We start from the raw sequence: 25636 nt of genomic DNA on the forward strand, positions 1-25636 counted from the left end.
ATGGCTTACGGTGGAGACACCAGGTGGTTCAACAACGATGAGACAGGTGAAGCTGGACAAAGAATGTGAACTAAGAGTTGAAGTCGGTCCCGCCGCGCCTCTCCGCCTCCGGTTGCGCAGCGGCACCGCATAGATATTAAGTTTCCTAGTTGGAGGATAGTTTGTGTTCACTAGTAATGATGTATTTTGATTCTGGCTTATAGTTTGATTGTACACACCATATTTTTTCTTGGTATGGTGCAACAATTGAAATGGATGGTGCTACGGAAACTGATTATACAGCTGATGAGGTATATCTGAGATATCTTTCTTGATCATGTTATATGGAAATTTCATGTGTATGTTCCAAGGTCCTTCGCTACTCTCTAAGGAGAATTCTCAGTTTCCTATTTCCGCTTCAGACACCTATGATCAGTTATGTGCATGCTATGCTGGATGCTCGAAGAAATCGTGCCAAAGATGCACCCAGTGATTCTGATACTTCACAGGTACCATCAGTTAATAGATAGACATACTAACAAGGCTACCGTGCTCTCATTTTAAGCTACCTTTTACCTACTAGGTATTTTTGCTCATATTTTTTAAATATCAACATTTTCTCTCTCTGGTACCCGATAGCATTTTTTTTGGTTTTTTATTGGCTTAGACTCTATGCATGCATCCAGTTTTTTCAGAGCATTGAAATTAGATCCCTAATGGAACTCAAGAAAGCTGGCGCTCTTGGTTTTTTAACAAATGATCTCCGTAGATCAGTTTCCATTCACATGAAATCAGGCTTGCGAAACCTTTGTCTTCTAAGTTCAAGACACTTTCATGGAGCAAAAATGATAAATGAGCAAATATTCTGCCATAATTCAAATTTGTTTGCCTTCTGCAGTTGTTTGGTTTGAGTTGGATGTATGGTGCAAATTGATGAATTTTATGGTCAGCATGGCTGCGGCTGTTTTCGAACTGACGATCTCATGGTCACAATATCATATGCCTTTAGACGAATAATTTTGATCTACATCTTCATCTGTCATTAATATTTGTTTTCTATGCCTTTTGCTAACAATTATGATCAAATACCTGTTATTCTGAAACTTCTAAAAGTGCTGTTTGTCCTTTCGTATTTTGAAGTCACTTTATTCAGGGGCCCAGGGTTATTGTCATGGGACCTCCGGATTCTGGAAAGGGTACCTTATCAAAGATGCTTTTGAGTTGGGCTGCTAAACAGGGATGGAAACCTACTTTGGTAGATTTAGACATAGGCTAGGGATCTATTACGATACCTGGATGCATAACTGCAACTCCAGTTGAACTGCCTGTCGATCCAGTTGAAGGAATCCTTTTCGATATGCCCCTCGTGTACTTCCACGGGCATGTCACTCCCAGGTAACGGAGTGGTTTGTGGAGAGCATTCCACCTTTTATATTTTGATACTAATCCACTTACCTGGTGTTGCATCACACATCTTTTACCGCTTGTTTGTGGCCATTATGCATTTCTTTGTCTTTTTTTATCTTTAAGTTTAGCTTCCTTCCAACTTGGTGCTTTTCAGTGTCAATATAGATCTTTACAAGGTGCTGGTCAAAGAGCTTGCTCAAACTTTGGAGAGACAGTTTACAGGAAATCTCGAATCTAGAGCTTCAGGCATGGTGATTAACACCATGGGATGGATTGAAGGCGTTGGGTACGAGGTGTTTGAGTTTTATATAACCTGTTGGCTATTTAAAGAGATTCTTTGTCGTCATCCCAACTTACAGTTTCTGTCCTATTCTCCTCTTGGTAGTTGCTGCTGCATGCTATTGATACATTGGATGTCACAGTTGTTCTCGTTCTGGGTCAGGTACAATATTATTCGGGGTTAATTTTAGCTTATAAAAAATGGCCTCTTTGAAGATTTCTTTTGTTCTATGTGTATTTAAGTGAATGATGAAAGGAGAGGCAGGTGTCTGTGTCTCTTTGCATGTAAGTCCATGCCTATTTGTTAATGAGAAACATGGATCTTAATGCATGAAAATTGTCTTTTTCTTGCTTGCACATGAACTATGTCAGGAAAAGGTTTGGAGCATGCTAAGAGATGTTTATAAAAATAAAGGGTAACATAGATGTGGTGAAACTTCAGAAGTCTGGTGGTGTTGTCTCTATGAATACAAAAGTTCGTCAAAAAGTCCAGGGCTTACAGAATATGTGTATGCTATGTTTTTAATTTCTTTGTTGTAATTACGTTAATGCAGACTTGTTGATTATGAAGAGGCATTGCCTTCCAGCTAGTGTTATCAATCCTGACACGTGTATTGATGTAATTTTTTGCTTTGTTTGATTGCAGAAATATTTCTATGGCCTTCTAATGATCTTTCCCCAAATTCCAGTATGGCAAATTTCAGTGATTTAAGCATATATAGCGTTGATGGTGGACCACAGGCTCGCGTTCTGCTCTGCCCATTGGCACAGAGCCTTGGGCAAACCCTACAAGATTGATGCATGTTACTATTAACCAGGATTTACTCCACTTAGTTCTAGCCGTGTCTTTTGCCACAGAACCAGCTGAAATTATTTCAAGGTATAGGCAACTTCTTTTTAATCAACTCTTTTAGAAGTTGGCCAAAAAAGACATCTGAGAGCATGTTAACTTGTTAATTGTTGATTCAAGAAAGGATTTTCTGAATTATTTTCTTGCTTTGATATACTTAAAATCTTTAAACAATTCAACTCGACTCCCCTTAGAAGTTGGTTGTTCCTAATTGGTGCCATTTTTAACAAATCTTCTATTTCTAAGTGCACCTCATTTCATTATTTCATGGAGGTGGACGAATATTCACGTCATATTCGCCTAACTCGCCTATCTATAATTTTTATTTTATTTTATTTTTGGCACGTCTTTGTTTGTTTCTCGAATAATCCTTTCTTCTCCTCTTCTCAGTGTTGTTGCTGGATTCATCTGGATCACTGACATAAACTTTGAAAGGTATGGACTTAAACCTTCGTCCTCAATAAAGTGTATTAATTCACAATTCACCCACCCTGCTAACGTGACACCTTTTGGAATGTGCGGTAAGAAAATCACTTATTTGGCACCATCTGTTGTAAGCCTTTCTGGTAAATATATGATCATGGGAAGCCTGACTTGGTATGAACCAAGAGTGCACTCTAAATCGCAAGCTCTGCCCTTGCTTCAACATCTGATGTGACGATCGGTGGGATGTAAGATAACATAAGATACCAATCAGAGTTGATTATTGTTTATAATTGTGGTCTTGCAAATGTATAATGATTTTGAGAGGTCGATGAGGATGAACGCTTTGGTTACACAGTTGAGATTGGCCAGTCATTCCCTATTTCTTGTAATGTAATCAACTGATGACTGCTAATCTACTTTAGTTAACGTTTTATTTTTGTGGCCCCTGTTGCTGTTTTCGTTTTCCTTCCGAGTCATTTTGAATCAAGGAAAACGTACGAACCAATTTTTATCATAACCAAAGGAAAAAAAAGTTGCAATCTTCCCCTTATCGAAAGGAAGTAAACCTCTTCAATTTCTAATGCACCATAATCGTTTAAAATGTTGCAAACATTCGTACAAAGGTACCACATGATCAATTAAAATGTAACATTTGGTACAGGAGAATATTCATTATTTTCACTGCTGCACGAATTTGCTCAACTATATAGCAGATAAAACCCAGGCTTCATAATATCTGATGGAGGCACCAGCGGTCAGGAAAACCAGCTTCCACGGCAAACAAAAAAGGCCAAAAAAAATAGTGACCATGACCATAAACATACACACATATTATATACATAAGTATGCCAATTGATGGAACATCAGCAGTCACATAAATTTAAATATCCAGTTTTAAGACTCGAGGAAACTCGAGTTCTTTTGGACAATTACAATACTCAAAACAAACCAAAAGTTCTCAACAGCAATCAAATTTGGAGATGTATCGTCTCTGCTGCATATCAATAGGATTCAAAAAGTACGAAAACAAGATGGTAAAAGCAATTAAGGTAATGACTTTAAGCTCATACGAGGTTACAAGGTCGCCTGTTGGTAATCACTAGGCACTTGCAACTTAAATATTTATGGGCTCATGTCACATGAAGGGATTTGAAAAACATAGTTGATTCTCTCTTTAATAGGTACGAGTAGACCAAAAACGCAATTAGAGGAGATCAGCAACATTGGCAGGAAGCTCCTCAACAACCACGTTATAGAACTTCTGAATGTCGAATAACATTCGTTCATCGTCTTTAGTAACGAAGTTGATAGCAACACCCTTCCTCCCGAAACGGCCACTTCGCCCAATACGATGGAGGTAATTCTCAGGCTGGGTCGGCAAATCATAGTTGATTACTAGAGAGACCTGCTGCACATCAATCCCACGTGCTAAAAGATCTGTGGTGATGAGTACACGCGAAGAGCCTGATCTGAATTCGCGCATAATGATGTCTCTTGTGTTTTGGTCCATGTCACCGTGAGTGGCAGAGACTGTGTGATCTCGGCCACGCATTTTGTCTGTGAGCCAGTCCACCTTACGCCTGGTGTTAACAAAGATGACACTCTGAGTAATGGCTAATGTTTCATAAAGATCACAGAGAGTTTCGAGTTTCCATTCCTCTTTGTCAACGTTAACATAAAACTGCTTGATGCCCTCGAGTGTTAGTTCATCACGCTTCACAAGAATGCGAACAGGCTTATTCATGAATTTTCTCGTAATTTCGAGAGCTTCTGGTGGCATAGTAGCGGAAAATACACCAACTTGAATCTTAGGAGGCAGCAACTGAAAGATATCGTATATCTGAAGAAAACAACATTGGCTTCAAATAAAAAAATGACACTCATCTCCACAGACAAATTATAAGTAAAAATCACATTGTGCTCAACTATAAACAGTAAAATTGTCGATAGCCCAAAATAAAGTTTCTAATCACTACACAAGCAATTTAACATACCTGATCCTTAAAACCTCTGGACAGCATTTCATCTGCTTCATCCAAAACAAACATCTTGATGTAATCAGGACGAAGAGACTGCCTTCTCAACATGTCAAACACACGACCAGGAGTACCAACCACGACATGAACCCCGCTGGACAGAATACGCTGATCTTCACGAACACTAGTACCTCCAACACAAGCATGAACCTTAACACCGAGATAATCACCAAGCGCTCGCATAACCTTCTCGATTTGTTGTGCAAGCTCACGAGTTGGTGCCAGAACTAAAGCCTGGCATTCAACAACATTGTAGTCTAGCTGCTGCAGAATTCCAGAGCAGAAAGTTGCTGTCTTTCCTGTTCCAGACTGAGCCTGTTGAATCACATCAACCCCCTTGCAGAAGGGAACAATACCTCTTTGTTGAATTGCAGAGGGCTTCTCAAACCCTTCAAAACGGTACAAAAATAGGGTCTTTAACATCCAAATAACAGAAGAAAGGAAGCCGAATATATAAACAAAGCATCTCATACTGTAAAATTATAGAATAAGGGAAAAATGCATATTATAACTCTTGCAATAGACTGATAAACTAGCAAGTAGCAACACTGGTATAACAAAAACCTTACTTTTTGCATAGGTCTTTAAAGAAAGAGACAAATCACCAATCAGAGACATGAGCCATATTAAGATTGCAGGGGAGGTTAATTCAATCATGAAATACATAACAATAAAATGAAGAATTAAGCCGCACATCTTCCTATACATATGGTTAAAATATACCATAGGCGTAGATGCCCCTTAGGAGATTTTCCTGCAGGCCCATAGCATCAAAACTTTCATGCACTTCATCATAACTTGTGAAGAACTCCTCATTATCAGCTCCAAGTCTGAAATAAAAACAGATGATGAAAGGCTAGAGAAAGGACACAGCAAAGATGAATTGTTTCTATCAAAAGAATGCTCTTTCAGAAAACTGAGTGAAGGCATGATGGAGAGCTTACATTTCATTCATTTTGCTATCATACTGATGAGCATCAAATTGGGAACCTTCAGGTGCCATTCCAGCCATGACTGCAGTACAGGAAACAGACAAAAACAAACACTGAGCTATGTACTCAAGATTGACAAGAGTGACAGTGACAAACATCATACACATGATCTTGCACGGTATATAAGATGGTAAGAACAAATGTCGTGACTTTATACTAATATGACCTGGCATAAGTAGGGATTTGATCTGTATTTCAAAGATTCAATCACGCGGAAGAAAAAATCAAGTAAAGGACACGAACAAACAGATCGACAAAAAAATAACAGCCGTCAAATCATCCAATACACCGGAATTTTAAAACAAAAACAAGAATTTACGAAATAAATCAAGTTTACCGCAATCAAAGAAAAAAAAACAAATCTCAGCTTAATCGACACTCAATCATCAGAGTTTGAAATAATTCATTCAATCACCTAATAAGCTTGACGATTTTATTACCTGATAGAAGTAAAAGTTCGATTAACAGGAAGATCTGAAGAAAGATCGAAAGCGTGAGCAATCAAAAGAGACTCCTTAGATCTCGCCTCGGCGTAGAAGGGCAGTGTATTTGTGTGATGTTAGAGATTGAGACTGAGAGCCTAGACTGTTCCCCTTGTCTTCTGAGTGAATTTCCAGTTTTGTCCTTGCTCTCCGACGTCGTCTTGCCCATAGCCTAGATTGGGCAAATAGACATTCTTGGTTGGCACGATTTCAAATTAAATATAATAATTTAATTATATATTTAGAATAATTATATATATATATATATATATATATTTTATTTATTTATTTATTTATCTTGAATTATATTTTGTAGCCAAGGTGATTGATGAAATTCTACTTAAATTTTTTTGGGAAACATGATTTATTTTAGAGCTTATGTTTGGTTTTGACGTGGACATAATTTCTTTGTCATACCACAAGATTATAACTTTTTTTTAATATGTGTAAACTCGTAGTTGTTATCTCTAGATGTGTATCAGGTAAAAATTATTCAAAATTTATTTAACAAATAAAGAAATTTTTTTGACATTTTGAAAAATATATATTTATTATTTTTTGAATTACAAAATAATATATGAATTTTTGAATATATATTTATATTCTTTTTATTAGTAACAATTTCATTCAATCAAATATTTAATGTTATGATAAATAATTCAATTTGACAGCAGAATATTATAATCATCATTTGAGTATTATCTCAAATAAAATAAATATTTTTATATTATAATATTTAAATTTTAAATATATTCATTATATTATATATCAATAACTTAAAATAAGTATTCAAATGCTGCTTATTATTTTTAATTACTAAGATACTAATTTAAGAAAATATCAAAGAAAAATGTTCACTATATTTACGACATCGGGTCACTTAGGCCCAATACGTCCAAAAGCCCATATGAATATCATCCTGGATCATAAAATGGGAGTGCCCAAAGAGCAGATTTGGGCCTATAAATATCATACCCACTTCAATTAGTTGATCATGTTCACATTTCGCAGTTATGGGAAAATGATTCTTACAACTCAGTTAATTGGTCGGTTTTTACATAGTATTTAACATCGGATATATAAATCTCACCTAAAATACATACAGTTGGATCGAACACTCGTCACTTTATAAAAAATTAGAGCTGATGATAACGATACAACTTAAATATTTTAAATACTATAACATTTCAAACGTCACAATTCGATCGGTGTTCCAACAATAACAATTATTGCACCATAACAATATCTCTCTCATTAATTTCATTTCTTGCATGAGAATCGAACTCGTGATCATGTTTCTGATATCAATTGTAGGATCGAGCGCGCTTGACACTTTACCAAAAATTATAGTTAGTCCTAACTGTGTAAATCTGATTATATAAACCGTATAACAACTCAAATATCACGGTTCAATCATTCTCCCAACACATAGAATCATGACATCTCAACACATACATACATAACTCTTTACATTATATAAGAGTAAATGAGAAAATAAGATTTTACGATATTTCAAATCCAATTATGGTTAAAGGTAATAATATTCTAACAATGTGTAATTTGCATATTACTACATTAAATTTAACAGTTTACCTAATGCACATCGATATGTAATAGTTATGGGTTCCAGTCATAAAACCAAAAAAAAATTAATATTAAATTGTAAATATAGATTTTTCAGATACTTTTTAAAGCATTTTTCAAATATAAATGTTGGTTAATGCATATATATTCATATCTAACAAAATATCTGAAGTTTAAAATAAAATATAATATATTTTTTTCCAAAAAAAAAAAAAAAAGACGTGAAGTGGTGGTGGGAACCCTATTTCCACTTGTAGGAGTTGGCCACTTCCATAAAGGGAAAAGTTTAAATTAATTTAAATAGAATAAAGTGAAAATGGTACAAACAAGATGTCATCATTGGATCAGCAAACCTATTAAGTACAACAATGTAGACTAATCAATCACAATCATATGACTTAATCAAACTATTTTACGTTGATTATGTTGGATAATGTGAACTACCTACTTTTGCTTAGCTAATTAATGTTAATAAACATGTTTAATTTAATTACAGCTTTTATCATCTAAATACTGGGACACACTCTCTAAAAAAATTATTTGATCTATAAAATGTTCAAAATATATATTATGTACACGATAATTTTATCCCTGATTCTCGTTCTTAAAGCAAGTAAATATATTAAAATCTAAGGTGCAATAAATTTAGAAAATTTTAAGGAAAATCACGGTGTTTGTCATAGATATTTTTCTTTTTATAATTTTGATTATATTATCAAATTTCAGTTTTAATAAATTATTTTTATTTTTTTGAATATTTTTAATAATTTTTTTTTGCTGTGACATCAAATTCATCTAAATGATATGGATGTAATTGTTTGCATGCACTTAATCATTTATCAGTTCGAGAACAAGTCATTTCCTTTTGGACCGATCCACAAAAAAAATTGTGAAGAAGTCAAATCTAATTTTTTTTTATCCAAATAATACTTATATATATATGTATTATATAATATTATTATTTATTAAGTAAGAGGACCATCATAATCACTGAATGGTCTACTCGATGTGACAAATTTCAAACGACAAACTCTAATTTCTATATTTTAAGATTAAAAAAATTAGTTCTTTTTAAACCATATACTATATGAATCGAATCACTAGTACATATAAAATATTATGTATATATACAATGAAAATAATTAAAAATTGAGTTTAAAGTGATTAAATTATTTTTACAGTTTATTTGACAAATTCTATCACAAATACAATTAAGATAATTTTGTCGTTTCAAATACATTTTATAATCCGATGTATAACTCTTTTTATATCGATCTTTCGTAATCAAAATCGACTAGATCCGTCCACTTGTCACATGCATGCAAAACGAAGGAAGGTCATGAACGTGCGTGGTGGGGAATGGGGAATAGTATGACGATTACACAAAACTACCCAACATTATATATATATATATATATATATATATATATATAATTGTGCCATTAATTTATTTAATAAATAAAATGTAAAGTGTGCATACTTTTTATACTTTGGGCGCCGTATAAGATACAGGCGTGAGTTTATGCCCACTCAATCTCTGTTCAATCCTATTGGTCCATGCATTCGTCGGGGGGCTGTAGGCTTTATCTTTTTCTTTATCTTTTCAATAAAGAAAAATAATCTTAATATTATTTTATTCGAAGATCATGATCCTAAATTTATATATACTAATGTCTAATTACTATGTACACGTGATACGTGTGTACATGTTTTTTTTTATAATTACGAGATACTAAAGTAAAATACGACAAATTAGCGAGGGACTAAAGTGCTATTTTATTGTTAAAATTAAAAAACCCTAAAAACAAAAGTTTTTGTTGAAATTAAAAAAAAATAAAAACAAAGTGTTAATATTGTAGCACCTAAAGGCAAAATGAGAAAGTCCCACCTTTATATATAGTTAGATGTTAGTCAATCGACACAATTTGTAATATGTCTGTTATTAATTATGAATTTCATATTAGATATGTTATATTTTATTTAGACTATAAATTTGTGACATCGATTCTATATTCTCTATATAAATAAATCATTATTTTTGTGACGATCTCATGATAGTATATGAGATATGTGACGTGATCAGACCAAAAAAAAATCATATTGACAGAAAGTAATAATCGTGAATCGAACCGGATATTCGGTCTCCATAATTGACATGTTAGACACTACAAGTTGTTGTATATCTTATTTTATATGTATCTATTTAGAGATATATAATTTCTACTTCAAAATTTTAAGTACTACATAACTTGCCTTCAAATTTGGTTGCTTAAATCTCCATATGTGTGTGTGTATTTATATAAGCGTTTCTTTGATTTATTCATTTATTTATAAGTTTAATTTCTTACATCTTCTCGATTAATGAAATTATCAAGTGCGTTGAAAGTTGGAGTACATATATTTCGTACGAACGAAGTACTATTTTCAAAAATACTTTTTTTTTAATTATTACAGGTCCCAATGGATTCAACAATTGGATTATTGGAGTTATCGGGTTATTAGTCTAGGATTTATCTTTTTAACCATAGAAATTCTTTCTGGAGCAGTATGGACTAACGAAGCATGGGGATCTTATTGGAGTTGGGATCCAAAAGAAACTTGGGCTTTTATTACTTGGATCATATTCACGATTTATTTACATACTCGAACAAATATAAAATTACAGGGTACCAATTCAGCAATTGTGGCGTCTATTGGATTTCTTATAATTTGGATATGCTATTTTGGGATAAATCTATTAAGAATAGGACTACATAGTTATGTTTTTCAGATATTGGATTTGAACGGTAAATTCTGAATAAATTTGACACTAAGAAAATATCAACCATATTAATCAAGCTTTGGTGTTTATTATCTAATATATAGATATATGTATACATACAGATGATAACTAATTTTTAAAAATAGCTAAAATGGTTGTTTCATTTTTTATATACATGTTGTTTTGGTATTATAAGTATTCAAATTTAAAGTTTGGTTTTGTAAGTTAAGTTATGTTGTCGTTTAGTCATTTTTTGTTAGTGCTATATAGAAGAAAAATATTGATTCTGATGTGACATCAAAAAATGCTAATTTGTCTGATTCCACGTCATTGATCGATAAAAAAGATTATAAAAAACGAAAACACAACTTAATTTACAGGTTCAAAACCCAAATTTTAATATTTATAAAATTAAAAACCAAAATAGACATACTTGTACAATCATGTTGATTATTGTTCCTAAAAAAATATGGAGTGAGTCTCATTTGAGACTGTCTCACGGATCTTAATCTGTGAGACGAGTCAACCCTACTAATATTCACAATAAAAAATAATATTTTTCATGGATGACCCAAATAATAGATCCTGTCTCACAAATACGGCTCCGTGAAACCGTCTCACATAAATTTTTGCCTAAAATATGTTGATGAACCTTAGCGTTTTGTAAATAGAATATAAAGTGAAAATCTCAAGTAGAAGTAGAAAAGTTCAATGCATGTTGAGATAATAATTAATAGTGACATTACCCCATCAATGGAATTATTGTTTTGAACCACCATTCATAGATGGATTTCAGACAAAAACTTTTATAAAATGGTCTCAAAAATTTTTATCCATAAAATATGTATGTTATTTGGATTACCCAGAGATATATATATATTTTTTTATAAAAAAATTTAGTTTTTATTTTAAATATAAACATGATGGATCTATCGACGTATCATGGATTTGATATCCTCCGTGGCTACGTTCGCACCAATTAATAAAAGACTTCATGCAAGTGGAATGAATATAAATGGTGGCATTACCCCATCCATTGATTTGATATCCTTCGATCGTTCACACCAATTTCCATGCAAGTTGAACGAATATATTCTTTCCTACTAAAAACATCATCCCATTAATTTTACCTCTTGAAATATGTCGCCGGATCAATATATCGTTACAATATGCGTATTCGTTCTCCACTACTGTAAGTAAATATTGAAATTTAATTAATTTGTAATAGGGAGAATAATTTTTTTTGGTATACCACTGATTTGCCAAATCTGGGTTTTGATATACTAAATTTTCAAAGTCTGATTCTTGTAATTGTGCATTAACTTTTATAATTTGCGACTATTTTAGTCAAGTTGCTGGTTTGACACCAGAAAATATTAACGTGATATGAAAAATTGCTGACCTATCATGTCACATCAGTCTTTTTACCAAAATAGTAGAAAACAAAAAATCAGTGTACAAAAAATTATAGAAGTTAATTGATTTAAAAAAATCATTTTCCCTGTGTGGAGGGTTTGTATATGTTTATAATAGGTAGCATATATCGGGAATCGTGTTCATTTAAGTAGAAATATATTATAGTCCATTTTTTTAAGAATTTTTTTGTTTAATTTTTGTAAAATTATATATATTATTCCCATATTAGATGTCGTCATCAAACTATCAAAATGATGGAATGAGTTTCGATACAAAAGTTCTTTGTTCTTTATATCTGATGTTAAGAAAGTGACACAAATCTGGCGTTTTGGGAGTAGAAGTTAAAAACTGTTTCAATTTTACCTTCAATATTTTTATTTTTTCCTTCAATTTTATAAAATACTTATTTCATCTAATTAACAATATACCATATTAAATTTTAATATTTAAAATTTCAAAAACATATGATATATATATATACACACACACATACATATATATTGTAATATTATGAGAAGAAAACATAAGAAAAAATTTGATAAAGAAAATTTTCTACCAACACAATATATTTGTTTCAAACAAAATAAAATGAGACTATACATTAAATTTATAACATGTGTGCAAGAATCACTAGCATTTATGAATGAGTATGTCTATTGTGAGAAAGTTTCAAAGATCTTTATTCGTGAGATAAATCAACTATACTCATATTTACAATAAAAAGTAACATTTTTGACGTTAAAATTAATTTTTTTTCACGGTGTCCTAAATAGAATATATGTCTCGTAAAATTAAAATGTGATGAGGTGATTTAAATTTGTCGTGAAATAATCAATTTAAACCTAAGATATATTGAAGCTCATGAGATAAGTTTGCAGTCCAATAATATAATTATGCGCACACACATATACGGGTTGAGGCGCAGCATCTACATTAGATACGCCCCTGGATGTTTTATGGTAAGCAAAACATGTACAGAAAATGGAGTGTGTGAAGTTCGAGAGGCCGAAGAACTTGTCCTTGTTGATTCTATTGCGTGAACAACTTCTCTTCATCTCCATGATTTTATTTTTCAGACCGACTCCAAGATGGTGGTGGATGCAATCTCAAGGACAGATGTGGACTTATCGGCCGTCCACTCTTAGATGAACAACTTCCCTTCTGAGTGCAACATGACAGGCGAACATGGCGGCTCATTCTCTTGTTCGGGCGGTCATTTCTTATGCCAGTCCTTATGCTATATATCATGTCCCAGATATTATTTGTGATGTAAATTCCCAAGATTGTACTGTTTGTTTACTTAAAGGTGATTTCAAAACAAAAAAACAAACAAATCTCACATAATTTATTTCTATGTTATCATTTGATCTTTTAATTATCAAGGAATTAAGAACCCTTGGAATAAATAATTTTGATACACAAATTAAAAACTCTATTTTTTAAACAAAAAGTTATGACAAAAATCAACAATTCTGTTTATCATTTATTTCACAAATCTCATATAATCTGTTTCCAAATTATCGTTTCTTTCAATATATATTTTTATTTATCCACCAACTTATTCAATTTTTTCTTTTGTTAAATTTTGATTTCGATACATAACTTATAAGTTTCAACTATTTCGATCTAATTGTTGATAGGGTCGGAAAATGTGAACGTGACCCCCCACCTGCCTTCTTCAGTATGTTTGGCCATGTTCTCCAGATAAGCACTAACGAATACAAAGTCATGCGCAGAAAAACGTTGAATGAGTTTGACCATAAATACAGATAGGGATAAAGAAAGAGATAAGGCCTATTGGGTAGTAAAAAAGATTTAGAATGACAAAGATGCATTGGTAGGAGCAATTCCATTTATGGACTCTGATTTTTCTGTTATATTTCAGAAATTTTCTTTCGGGAATTGATGAACTTCATGAAAAGATCGTAATCCCACTTCTGAATTATTATTATTTATTTATGCATTTGTATATCAATACGTTAATACTTTTTAAATTTAAAGTGGTAGATATTTTAGATCGGATTTTTAATCTTAAAAATGTGAATCTGATTTTTGTAAAAAAAAAATAATTATCGAAGGGGAAAAAATAAAAACTTTATTGTGATTCTTGAAAATACATGATTTTCATTTTTAAGAATTAAATTTAATTAAAAAAATTTAAAGCCTGTCCAAATATCCAAACAAAATTACAATATTTATTTAAAAAAATTAAAATTTAAAAGCCTAATAATAAACAAATATTAGAGAATTTAGTGAAAATTTATAGATTCAATAAACGTGCTACATTTTCTTAGTAAATGCATATGATATATATGAGTCAATCCCCGTTTCAGTATCTCATTTGTTGTAAGAATCAATCAATATTTTATAATTTTTTTAAAACTAAATTTCATATTTTAATTAATAGTTTTTTCATTATAAAAGGCTAAAATGTTTACTATTATTATACTATAAAAAATAGTCTAGATAACTAATTTTAATCGAAATGTATTCCTTTAAATTAAGTGACTAAGAAAAGAAAATATTGGCATGGCGCACCATGTGTTTGAATATCAATCAAACTAATTAAAATTAACATGATAATATAATTTCTATATTTCAATGTACTGGAAAAAAGGATATGGGGACTGAATTTAAATAAACGGAATATAAATTATAGAAATTATGATGATAACTTATAGCTTATACGACATCGAGAATTCGAGTTTGGAATGAGTTTCGGATTCGAGACTCAATTATAAAAAATCTTTTCACGGGTTTAAAAATGAAATTTATAGAAGTCGAGTTGCCTAGGAAAAGATAACACACTCTGTTAGTGATATATACATAGTATAGTATATCTAATCTAATGCCATGATAATGAGGTTCTCAAATCCTTACGAAGAAAGCCCCACAATTATTCCATAATTGGTGGAACCGTTGGTGGTTTTCTGCCTATAAAATGGCAACCACTCTCCATCAATTTTTCGTACCCCAAATCAAGAGGCAGTGTTCCTTTTTTCTAATGGAACAGTGCTTCTTGTACGTGCTCGAGGGTTTCCCACTTTAGGGTTCCACCTCCGCTGCAACATCATCTTCTTCTTCTCTTCTTCTGTGCATAATGACTATATATATATATAATGTATTATAAACAAACATATGGATCTGCCTATTTCTGTGCCGATTTCTTGAAGTTCAGAGGGTAAAAAATATTTGGGTAAAAGGAGGTGACAGAAGAGAGTGAGCACAAATGGTGTTTTCTTGCATGAAAGATCTGTACATGCTTGAAGCTATGTGTGCTCACCCTCTGTCTGTCACCCCATCACTCTTTCCCCCTCTATATATATGTATATATGTTTATTTACACACATAAACACACGCTAAAACATGTATTTGTGGAGAAAAGAAGTATGTTTCTCTAAAGGGTTTTTGTTGTGCGATTTTTGTTTCTGACTCAGATTTTAAGATGTAGGGCTTGAGGGTACGTTTCTTGCAGGGATTATGGTCGTTTTGGCGGTACAAGTTCTTGGATTGTGGGAAGACACTCGAAATTAGGTCTAGGGTTTCTGGATTCAGAGGAATCTTGGTTGTTTTATGTGAAGAATCTTCAGATCTGGACTTGTGGTGCTCCAGATTAATGTTTCTTCTTTTTTTTACTACCAAATTAATTTTTTTAACCTTTTTCTCAGGGACTGAATTTTCTTTTTCCTCATTTTTTTGTCTTACAACCAAAACTGCTACTATTTTTGTTTGTTTTTGAAACTCCACATGTATGATTTATTGTTTTTGATAAACAAAAATAAAGACTAAATTTTGTTTGTGTGTAATTTTTAGTGTTCTACTCATTATTTTTGCTGATCTCACTGAATTTGCAGGCATAGCTCCACAGGAAGAATGGAAGTTATGATTATTCTTGTCAATTTGAAGGCAGCAATTGGGATGTAGACAGAATGGATAACTGCTCTTTGTTCGGTTGTGTAAAAAGAGTAGTCTATAGGGTTTTGTATTTTTGTTTGGTTTTCTAATTCTTGATTTTATTTGACATTTACTAATTATATCTTTTGTTTTTTCGTGAGAAGAGATTCTTTACGTACAGATAAATTTTAACATATAGAATGTGTTAATATTTTTAAGTTTTTTTTGAGAATAAAGCTTCTCTAATATGTGTAGCTCAATATATGTATTTAATCACATATATGTAATGATGAAAGCCACATGAAAACATGTTGTTTATGAGTTTCTTGCTGTCTCTTTTAAAGATCCAAACATTCAACATGTTTAAAGTGGCTGTAGGCTGTTAAGGTAACCTTAATCTTTCAGTACTTTGGCATTAAACAAAACATAACTTAGTTTAATTAACTAATATTGTTGCTCCTTTGCTTTAGATGTAAGCTCTTGGAGATCATTTCGTGCTAAAAAGCAAGAAATACCTATTTCAAAGAGATGATTAATTTGTAAAAATTCTAACTGGATTGTTTTAATTGGTGATGTTGGGATCATTTGGTTTTTGGTTTATCTATGATTCATTTAGTTTTCATGTGGAGAAGGCAAAAGGAGTATGGGAAATTAATCTCACTCACTATCATAAATCACTAACTACTATTGAAGATATTGTTTGTTTATAAGGATGAAACTCCACAGTCTAAAAACTAATGCAAATAGAAGAAACATCGAGTGTTTTAGAAGACGTTAATCACTTGGAAGAAAGGAAAGCGTGGTACTGTTGCTTTTCTTTGCCATGGTTTTGTTTGATGGATGGATGTGTGAGTAGATTGACAAGAAATTATTCTGAAACCTTAATTTTATTTTAAGTAAAATGGATACAGTGGATTTGAGATATGAATTTAAAATGGAATATCCCCATATCCCCATATCTGCTTATCCAAATGCACCTTTCGGTTTAGGGTTTACTCATTAAATTCTCCCTATTTTTTTTAATAATTTCTTGGTGGGGCATTGATTTTTCTATTTTTTTTTTCATTTTATGAAATATGGCTTCAAATTTAGTCTCTCAATAGACTTGATTTGGGCAGCATCGTATGGTTTGGTGATTTTTCCTTCATATGCACGTCTCTCTTGTGCTTTTTGTGGGAGTAAATTGTTCGTTTTAAGTTCGGATAAAGGGAAAAATCGAACCCTAACTGCTTATCTATTAAACTATAAAATAAGGAATTTGATCTGTATAAATTATTTAATGAAGTTATTTTTTTGTACAAAATATTTAATTAAGTTTTGGTAGGAGTGCAAATGTTTCTTCAGTTTCGAACAAAGCAACATATGGAAACGAGCTGCATGAAGTTTTTATTTTTGGTAAATAACAAAGCTTTGATAGTAAAAAAAAGTATCAAATATACTCTTTGGCCAAAACAAAAACAAAAACAAAAAAAATAAAGTAGAGAAAATGATTTAGTGAAGATATTTTGTACTAATTTTGTTTTTAAGTTTTGATTAATTGTTAAAGAAAGTGTTGTTAATGTGGTATTGTCAAAAGGAAATAATTCTATGGGTAAACGAAAAAAATCAAGAAAGTATTAAACTTAAATCCACTTTCACCAGAAGACATTGGCTTCAGCATCTCATTGACACTTGAATCAAATAATAATATTTAAAAGCAATTGCATATTGGCTATCAATCACATATGGTGTCTGAATAACTAAAATACATAACACTGAGTGCTGTAGAAGGGACTGCATATCGGCTATCTGAAAACCAGTTCTTGACGATGTCTTGAATTGGCCATCTATCTACCAATCTGAAACCACATTCTGATGCAGCAGAAGTTAAAGATAGCTCGTCGACTTTGCGCAAAACGTGGCATAGAATCAAAACTGGTTTTTGATCCTGTTCCATAATTCTGCTGGATGACATCGATTTTCGTGCAGTAGCGAACAAGGGATTAATCGCCTGAGGAATATAAGTTACATCCGTGCCTAACATCAAAACCTTGCCTGTTTAGTTTCTGGATAGCATCTATATCATTTCATTACCCCATTCTAGTTTTCTCACTTGTAGTGTATCGAGAAATGGTGATCTGAGGTTTGAGGATATATTTTCGGTCAAGAATTCGAGTGCTTTTGTGTCACCATCAGTGGCAACGACAATGTCGGCAAATCTAGCAAGCAATCATTGAACAGATTCCACTGCAGCCACATCCAAGTTCTAAAACCCTTTTACCAGAGACAATTTTATGATTCGTGGCAAGTACATAAGCCATTAACTTGGCTGATACCCCATAGCATTAAGCCGGTTGATGTGCAGGTATGTTGGTACTCTTTGGAAAGTAGTCTTATCTTGAAATAGTAATCATTTATTGCAACATCAACCACCTGAAAAATATGATAGAGAGCTATTCAGGCAAAGGCTCTTAAGATGAAAGAACAAATCCTATATTAAGATTCAAGGTTTCGGGGTACATCAGGTGTAAGTAAGCGTTGAAGAAAGTTAAGGGACGAGCAAAGGGTAAGGTGATCACCTCTTCACTGGAAGATGGCACAACAAACATTTCAACGGCCATGCCCTCGGATAAATCAATTTCAAACCCATTTTCAACATCTTTTGGTTTATCATTATCCCATTGTAGATGACCTCACTGCACTTCCAATTATACAGTGAGCTGCCTGAAAAACAGCTTGCACCCATCGCCTGCACGGAAGAATACAATTTTCTTATAAAAACGAATGAATACACAGTCAAGATGGAATAGGTTTAGAATTCAAAGAATCCTTATGTGGCATCTTATGAACGGGTGAATGTAATTGTGTTATTGGTGGCATTTGGAAGAAGCAAAAGGATATAAAGAGAGCAAATAATCTCTTAGCTGTATTTTTACTCTTCTTTTCTCGTGTTTGCTAGGAAAATTTTCCATGACACTAACTTTTACAATAGCTGAATTAAGAAAGGTACATTTCTGAATTAAAATGTAAAACTGCACAATTTCCGATATCATCAACTAAGCACAACCATCTCATATTCTAGAGCAGGGTGTCTCTGTATGAAGATGAAATCAGATATGCAGAGCGAAGAAAGTACATGGGGTTCGTGATATTTAAACAAATGATAATACATCCCAGCGCCACCAATGTTTATCCATTCAAATGTAAGAGCATTCCCTATTTTAAGTAACAACTGAATTCAGAAAAAAATCATATATATAATTAATAATATGATATTGCCTAGAAGGATTCTTTATCACAATAATCTCAAATGATTTACCTATTCATCACGATCTCTCTTGATCTATTTTCCACTTGCTTGCAGCACAAAACTTGTTCTTTCATGTTGAATCCACTTTCTTTGAAAAGATTTTCCAAGAACTTAACTAAGAAGTAGATCGCTCGCTAGCAAAAGGAAGTATTTATTTGAAACTGGATATCTTCATAGCAATTCAAGAAGCTTCAATCTGAATAAAGGTAGCTTACAGTTCCATCGCCCCTCACATAGAAATTTTCGATGATCTTTTGTTCCTTGCCAATAAACCTTTCCTGTTGGCATGATATATTAAATAAAAAGACGTGCCTTGCAACATACGAGACAAATACAAGTTGAATTGATGCATTAAAGGAAGAAATTCTAACAAAACTACTTCCATCGCATCATTCTGGGAGTATTTAAAAGCTATAAGAATAAATCAAATTGAAATAGGTACCAGAAACAGGAATTTCATAACACAACAATCACAAAGATTAATGAAATCTGGTCAGACTCTTACCTGAGCAAGATCACTGGTAGCATAATCACGAAACAGTATATGACCATTTGGCTTGGTGTGGAATAACGAAATATATTAAAAAAAATTAGAGCATATTAACTCAACAATATGATGTCAATGTGGCTCAAGCAATCAATCAATCACCTTGAGAACATTTTTGATATTCTGTACCACTGTAGACATTTTCTCTGGCGACACTGCAGATAAAACAAATATCTATTTAAAAAGTCAGACAGTGGGTTAAAGGCAACATTCTTTGTAACCAAAAGAGGTATAAGAAAATAGACGTGATTTAAACACCACATTGAATTACTATATAAATTTAACCATAAGAGGAAAAATGCTGGAATAAATCATCAATGATTAGATCACAAACAAATGCATCGACCCTTGCCTCTGTGAAGTCCCCGTGCCTTTGGAATAGCATACACGACAGAACTACATGTTATCAACAAACGCCTTCGAATGTTATATTCATAACAATGGAAACTCGAGACATCATGATGTTCACAACTGGAGATACAAAATACTGATATTAGCCAATTGCATAAACATACATTTAAATACATTATCATTATCCCAAAATATTAAACAAGAAATCTAAACTTAACCAGATCTACAGCACGAGGTGAGAAATCACATGCATGCACAAATACATCTGGGTATGTTGAAAGCAAAGGAAATACAGTATTTCCAGCTCCACAAGCAACCTAGTCAAAAGCAATTGTGGTAAAGGTCATATTTACAAGAAGTTCACATGAGAAGCAGTTGAATATCTCAATTATTTAACATCGGGTAACTACAAATTGTAACCAGGGGGATGGAAAAATGGGAATAAAAAATTTCCTGCACGTTCCTGCCTAATCCCTTAGGTAATAAAAACGATCCATGGGGCATGAATTAGATGAGTTTGATGCTGAAATAAAAATTAAGTAAACTGTTAACCAACCGATACTTGGCATAGTGGAATACCTCCAAAATAACCTGTTTTCCTTCTTCCTACAAAGATAGCAATTTGATTAAAATCTGGTTTGGTTCAAAATTACTAATGTCGAGGTTGTATTACTTACAGAGAAGTGGTGTCCTCATTCTTTTGTCGAGGTATGCCGATCTTTAAAAAACTGAGGAATATGAAAACGCAAAAAAGTAACATGATCCCCCCGATGCCTAAAAGTGGTAAAAAATTATATGAGAAGAGACAAGAAAGTCAGGAATCAAGCAACTGCCAGAAACTCTAATAAGTGGATTGGTCACGCTTAAGTAAACCCTGTCAACGTGGCACAAGTGATATCAACTTCCTGAGTCTATGTCCAGTTTTTCACATTCCAAACATGATAAACATTAGCAGAACCACAACAGAAAACCTTTGTCCAAACTTAGCATCTTCACTTCTTGCATCCATAAGACTTTCGTTAATCATATATCCCCTGAACACAAGTTTGACAATCATATTTCTTCAGCTTATTGGATAAGATGGAATGAATGAACCAACCCGGTCTTGATGACGTTTATAAAATATATCCCAGTTCTTCTTTGCATCTCTTTCATACTTCTCTGGTAAAATAAATACCAATGTAGCGAATAAAGTTTACATATAATACGTAAGAAGCTTCTTTGAAATTAAAGTGAAAAGTGATGGCAGAACCTCTCCAGAAGCCAGATATTTCATCATTTGGAGTTGAATATATTTGTATCTTTGGCTGTTTTGGTGGTTGATTTCTGTCCACGCTTGCTTCCATTTTAGAGGTGGTTGACATTGCCCTCTATCTTTTCTACTACAAATAAATTGGTGAAACAATACAATTCAATAATTAATATCAAAGCATTAATCTTCGTTTAACAAATAATGCAACAAAGACTTCTGGGAGTTCAAAAAAGCCTAGTAAGTAAAATTTTCAAAGTTAAGTAACGCCAACTAAACTTTGAGATACTTGGGCGATCAGCTACATAGCAATCAGTCATTCCAACAACACAGAAACTAAACCACTGCTCAAAGAGACGGAAAAAAAAATTGAAACTTCAAAATTATTATAAAATATACAGGCGAATCAAATCTTCGGCGAAGAACAGAAGCTCCATTTAAAGTTCTATTAACAGCCATTTCATTCGTAGATTCAGCAACGACTGCTTAGAATTCATAAGTATTCGTCAGCAAAGGAAAATTCAAGCAGAACGACAAAGTAAATTAAAAAAATCCAACCTTTTCCCAATATCTTCACTAAATGGAATGAATCGAGCAGCGTTTGCTCCACTTGAATCGGCAACCTTTCCCTCGGTTCAATAAAAAAATTTCCGCAAATCAAAATTTATATATATCTGATCGAAACCCATTGGGTAGCATTGGAGCTGTCGAGATGCAGAGGAGTCGTGAACCTATCGTAAGATCAGTCAGCATACGTAAATTTGGGTCAACTTCCCTTCACAAATTCCAATTTCCGAAAATAACCTCCCTTCGTAAAATGTCTTTTCTATCCCTTATTTAAATTTGTGATATTGTTCTTATTTATTTTTTGGTTTCTTGTTAGTTGATAAATAATAAATTATGCGAAAATTTAAACCTTACTAAATTATTTATCAAGAATCAAATAGCAAGCTTTGATTTGTCATCAAATGGTGAAAAAAATATATGTCGTCATTCGATCGCTATGAGTTTTTTCAATCGTCTTTAAGTTTATTTTACACGAACTTTACATTTTATACTTTTTCATGATAAAAGTATACCATGATCTTAAAACTTGAATTTGATCACAATTTACACGATTTCACTAAGTTTCAATTCAATTGCTCTCGGTCGTTTTTTGATTTATTTTACGGTAGCTTTACATTTTACGCTATCATCAATTAAAATATATCATAATATAATAAATATTTTAAAATATAAATCTTATCGCATTGTATACTATTTCACTATGTCACCTATTAGTTAATATTACACTAGTTTTCATTTTTATTTTCTCATCCATGAAAATTACACAATTATATGGTTAATATTAAAAGAGCATAAATTTAGTGGTAAATAGTTATAAATTTAGTGAATAATAAAACAACATGATTTAAGTCATATTTCATACTATAACATTTACTTTTTTTTATTATATATTGTTTTAAGATTTGCATTCTGAAAATATCAAACAAGTCCCTAATAAGAAAGTGGCCAACCAACCTGACCCAAACCGCGTGTCCTAATTCTATCAATGTCACCGCCTATCCTCAATCCCAATGGGGGTGTTCACACCTACTTTCACACGTTGTCTCTCACTAAATATATACGTATATATGCGTGTATATATATTGAATGTCAGTGTTATCATCTGACATCGAGTTTTTCAAACCCCGTTTCATAAATTAGACTTTCGCATACATTGCGTTCACATTTGTTTTTCACGCATTATTTGGAGCAATTAAACTGCACGCTGTACATGAGGAGCTCCTTTTTGACAGGAAATCCCGATTTAGTCTCATTTTTGGTTGATTTCGGCTTGTCTCAGGAATCCCATCTGGAGATGAGTGACAGCAAGCAGCATCAGAGAAAGAGAAGGCGGAAAGAGCACACGAGTGATGATGGGGTTGGGTCAATCGAAGATGGTGAGAAGAAAGAAGGGACTGTGAAGACTAAAGGGCTAGCAGAGATCTTGACTTCTTTGGTTATGCTGGAGGATCAAGCGAAGGAAGATGAGGGAGAGGTGGAGAAGGTGAACCGAGAAGAAAGGATTCATTTTGAGGGAAACCATGGTAAGAAAACTCGTGCAATGATGGATTATTCCTCCAATCTGCAGGATTATCACAGGGATGCGGAGTTTGCTGAAGGGACGCGGAAACGAAAGGCCCGGGCTAATGCTTTGGCTGCCACTATCGCTGCTGCTATGTCCGTTAGTGCGGCTGATGTGGAGGATTCAGTTCTGAAAATTGATGATAAAGGCATCGTGAGCGATAAAGCACTGGCGGCTGGGCCGCAGAGGCGGCTGTGGGTTAAGAACAGGTCGAAAGCATGGTGGGATCAATGCAATAGTCCCGATTTTCCGGAGGATGAATTCAAGAAGGCGTTCAGGATGGGGAAAGATACATTTGACTTGATTTGTAGTGAGTTAAACTCCGTAGTTGCTAAAGAAAATACCATGCTGCGGGATGCTGTCCCCGTTAGGCAACGTGTCGCAGTCTGTATATGGCGGTTGGCGACAGGCGAGCCGCTGAGGCTCGTTTCCAAGAAGTTTGGATTAGGGATTTCCACTTGTCATAAGCTCGTGCTCGAGGTTTGCTCCGCGATAAGGAACGTTCTGATGCCAAAATACCTTAGATGGCCAGATGAGGATACCATTAGAACAATTCGGGAGGATTTCGAGGCCATGTCCGGGATACCTAACGTGGTAGGATCAATGTACACCACACACATACCAATTATCGCTCCAAAGATCAGCGTCGCGGCTTATTTTAACAAGAGGCATACCGAAAGGAATCAAAAGACCTCATATTCGATCACCCTTCAAGGTGTTGTGGATCCTAGAGGAGTGTTCACTGATGTGTGTATCGGCTATCCTGGTTCAATGCCGGATGATCAAGTGTTGGAGAAATCGACCCTTTTCCAACGAGCGAATGCCGGTTTCTACAATGGTGTTTGGATAGTTGGAGGATCAGGTTACCCTTTGATGGATTGGGTATTGGTGCCTTACACGCAGCAGCATTTGACTTGGACGCAGCATGCCTTTAACGAAAAAATCGGGGAGATGCAAAGAGTAGCTAAAGATTCATTTGCGAGATTGAAAGGGAGATGGGGTTGTTTGCAGAAAAGGACTGAGGTCAAGCTTCAAGATTTGCCGGTGGTTCTTGGGGCGTGCTGCGTTTTGCATAATATATGCGAGTTGAGGAATGATGACTTAGACCCGACACTTCAATTTGAGCTCGTCGACGATGAAATGCTTCCCGATAATGGATTAAGATCTGCCAACGCGATGAAGGCAAGGGATAAAATCGCTACATAATCTTTTGCACCATAACCATGCTGGCACATCTTTTCTATCATAGATGATGGCGCAAAAAGTTTCCCATTTTCGCCCAAGTTTATGTCTTTCAAAGGAATACGTATAAATTATACATACGACATTGATGTTGTAACTTTGTTACTTAAATTTATGATTGTTGTCTCGTAGATTCAGATCATACTCAGAAACCACAGATCAAATGTAATTCATTGTTCAAAATTGCAAATTTCAATTGTTTTAGATCTTTTTTGCTTTATCGCTATCTATGTACATACGTATCAAAAAATGCAGTATGAAACGAGTAAATTTATTGTGAGATGAGTTGACGTCGGTTCATATTTGTCAATTTTTTTTATGGGTCGAGTCGAATATTGGTTTGGAAAGCATGATACAGCGCATAGATTTCAAATCAGGAACAGCAAATGGCATGAATCATCACTATCCAATCAAAAAATATAATGCCTCATTCTTGTGCTGAAAAGAAGTAATAAAATTATTATTCAAGGTGTTGTGTTGACCTTATTGATTGTTATGTCAAATATAAAATTGAAGTTGATTGCTTTGTGTGCAAGTTAGGTGTGAACGAAGTCAAGAAGGCAAAAGCCAACACGACTAATTAATCAAGCTTTCACACCTTTGAGCTTATTGTTCACATCTAAAAAAAGGAATGTGCAACTTAATTACCCTTTATAAATGGAAAGAAAATTCAATTATATGGTTAAAAAAAAAAACAAACTTTTAATTTGGAAAGAGTGACTAC

At 33.4% G+C, this 25636-nt stretch overlaps 2 protein-coding genes and 2 pseudogenes across 2 annotated transcripts; 2 read left to right on the forward strand and 2 right to left on the reverse strand.

The window, feature by feature from the left end:
• LOC140817147 (protein CLP1 homolog) lies at positions 1–3381 on the forward strand (annotated as a pseudogene).
• Positions 3382–3793: 412 nt separating this feature from the next.
• LOC140816346 (eukaryotic initiation factor 4A-11-like) lies at positions 3794–6619 on the reverse strand. Its single transcript, XM_073175554.1, has 5 exons — positions 6410–6619; positions 5922–5991; positions 5701–5807; positions 4936–5366; positions 3794–4781 (listed from the first exon to the last, which is right to left on the reverse strand). The coding sequence occupies exons 2-5, from the start codon at positions 5987–5989 to the stop codon at positions 4146–4148; spliced, it is 1242 nt and encodes a 413-aa protein (XP_073031655.1). The 5' UTR covers positions 5990–5991; positions 6410–6619; the 3' UTR covers positions 3794–4145.
• An 11103-nt stretch (positions 6620–17722) lies between these two features.
• LOC140816478 (uncharacterized) lies at positions 17723–22317 on the reverse strand (annotated as a pseudogene).
• Positions 22318–23193: 876 nt separating this feature from the next.
• LOC140816828 (protein ANTAGONIST OF LIKE HETEROCHROMATIN PROTEIN 1-like) lies at positions 23194–25116 on the forward strand. The gene has a single exon (XM_073176303.1). It carries the CDS (start codon positions 23320–23322, stop codon positions 24874–24876), a length of 1557 nt encoding a protein of 518 aa, XP_073032404.1. The 5' UTR covers positions 23194–23319; the 3' UTR covers positions 24877–25116.
• The last annotated feature ends 520 nt before the right edge of the window (positions 25117–25636 follow it).

Source organism: Primulina eburnea, chromosome 16, assembly GCF_022965805.1.
Source record: "Primulina eburnea isolate SZY01 chromosome 16, ASM2296580v1, whole genome shotgun sequence".
Classification (NCBI taxonomy): Eukaryota; Viridiplantae; Streptophyta; class Magnoliopsida; order Lamiales; family Gesneriaceae; genus Primulina; species Primulina eburnea.

Excerpts from the sequence above, each read along its gene's own strand:
- LOC140816346 (XM_073175554.1), bottom strand. The coding sequence starts at position 5,989 with ATGGCTGGAATGGCACCTGAAGGTTCCCAATTTGATGCTCATCAGTAT. Across the intron at positions 5,808-5,921 it reads GATAGCAAAATGAATGAAAT|ACTTGGAGCTGATAATGAGG; the intron begins GTAAGCTCTCCA and ends TTTTTATTTCAG. Across the intron at positions 4,782-4,935 it reads CCAGAGGTTTTAAGGATCAG|ATATACGATATCTTTCAGTT; the intron begins GTATGTTAAATT and ends TGTTTTCTTCAG.
- LOC140816828 (XM_073176303.1), top strand. The coding sequence starts at position 23,320 with ATGAGGAGCTCCTTTTTGACAGGAAATCCCGATTTAGTCTCATTTTTG.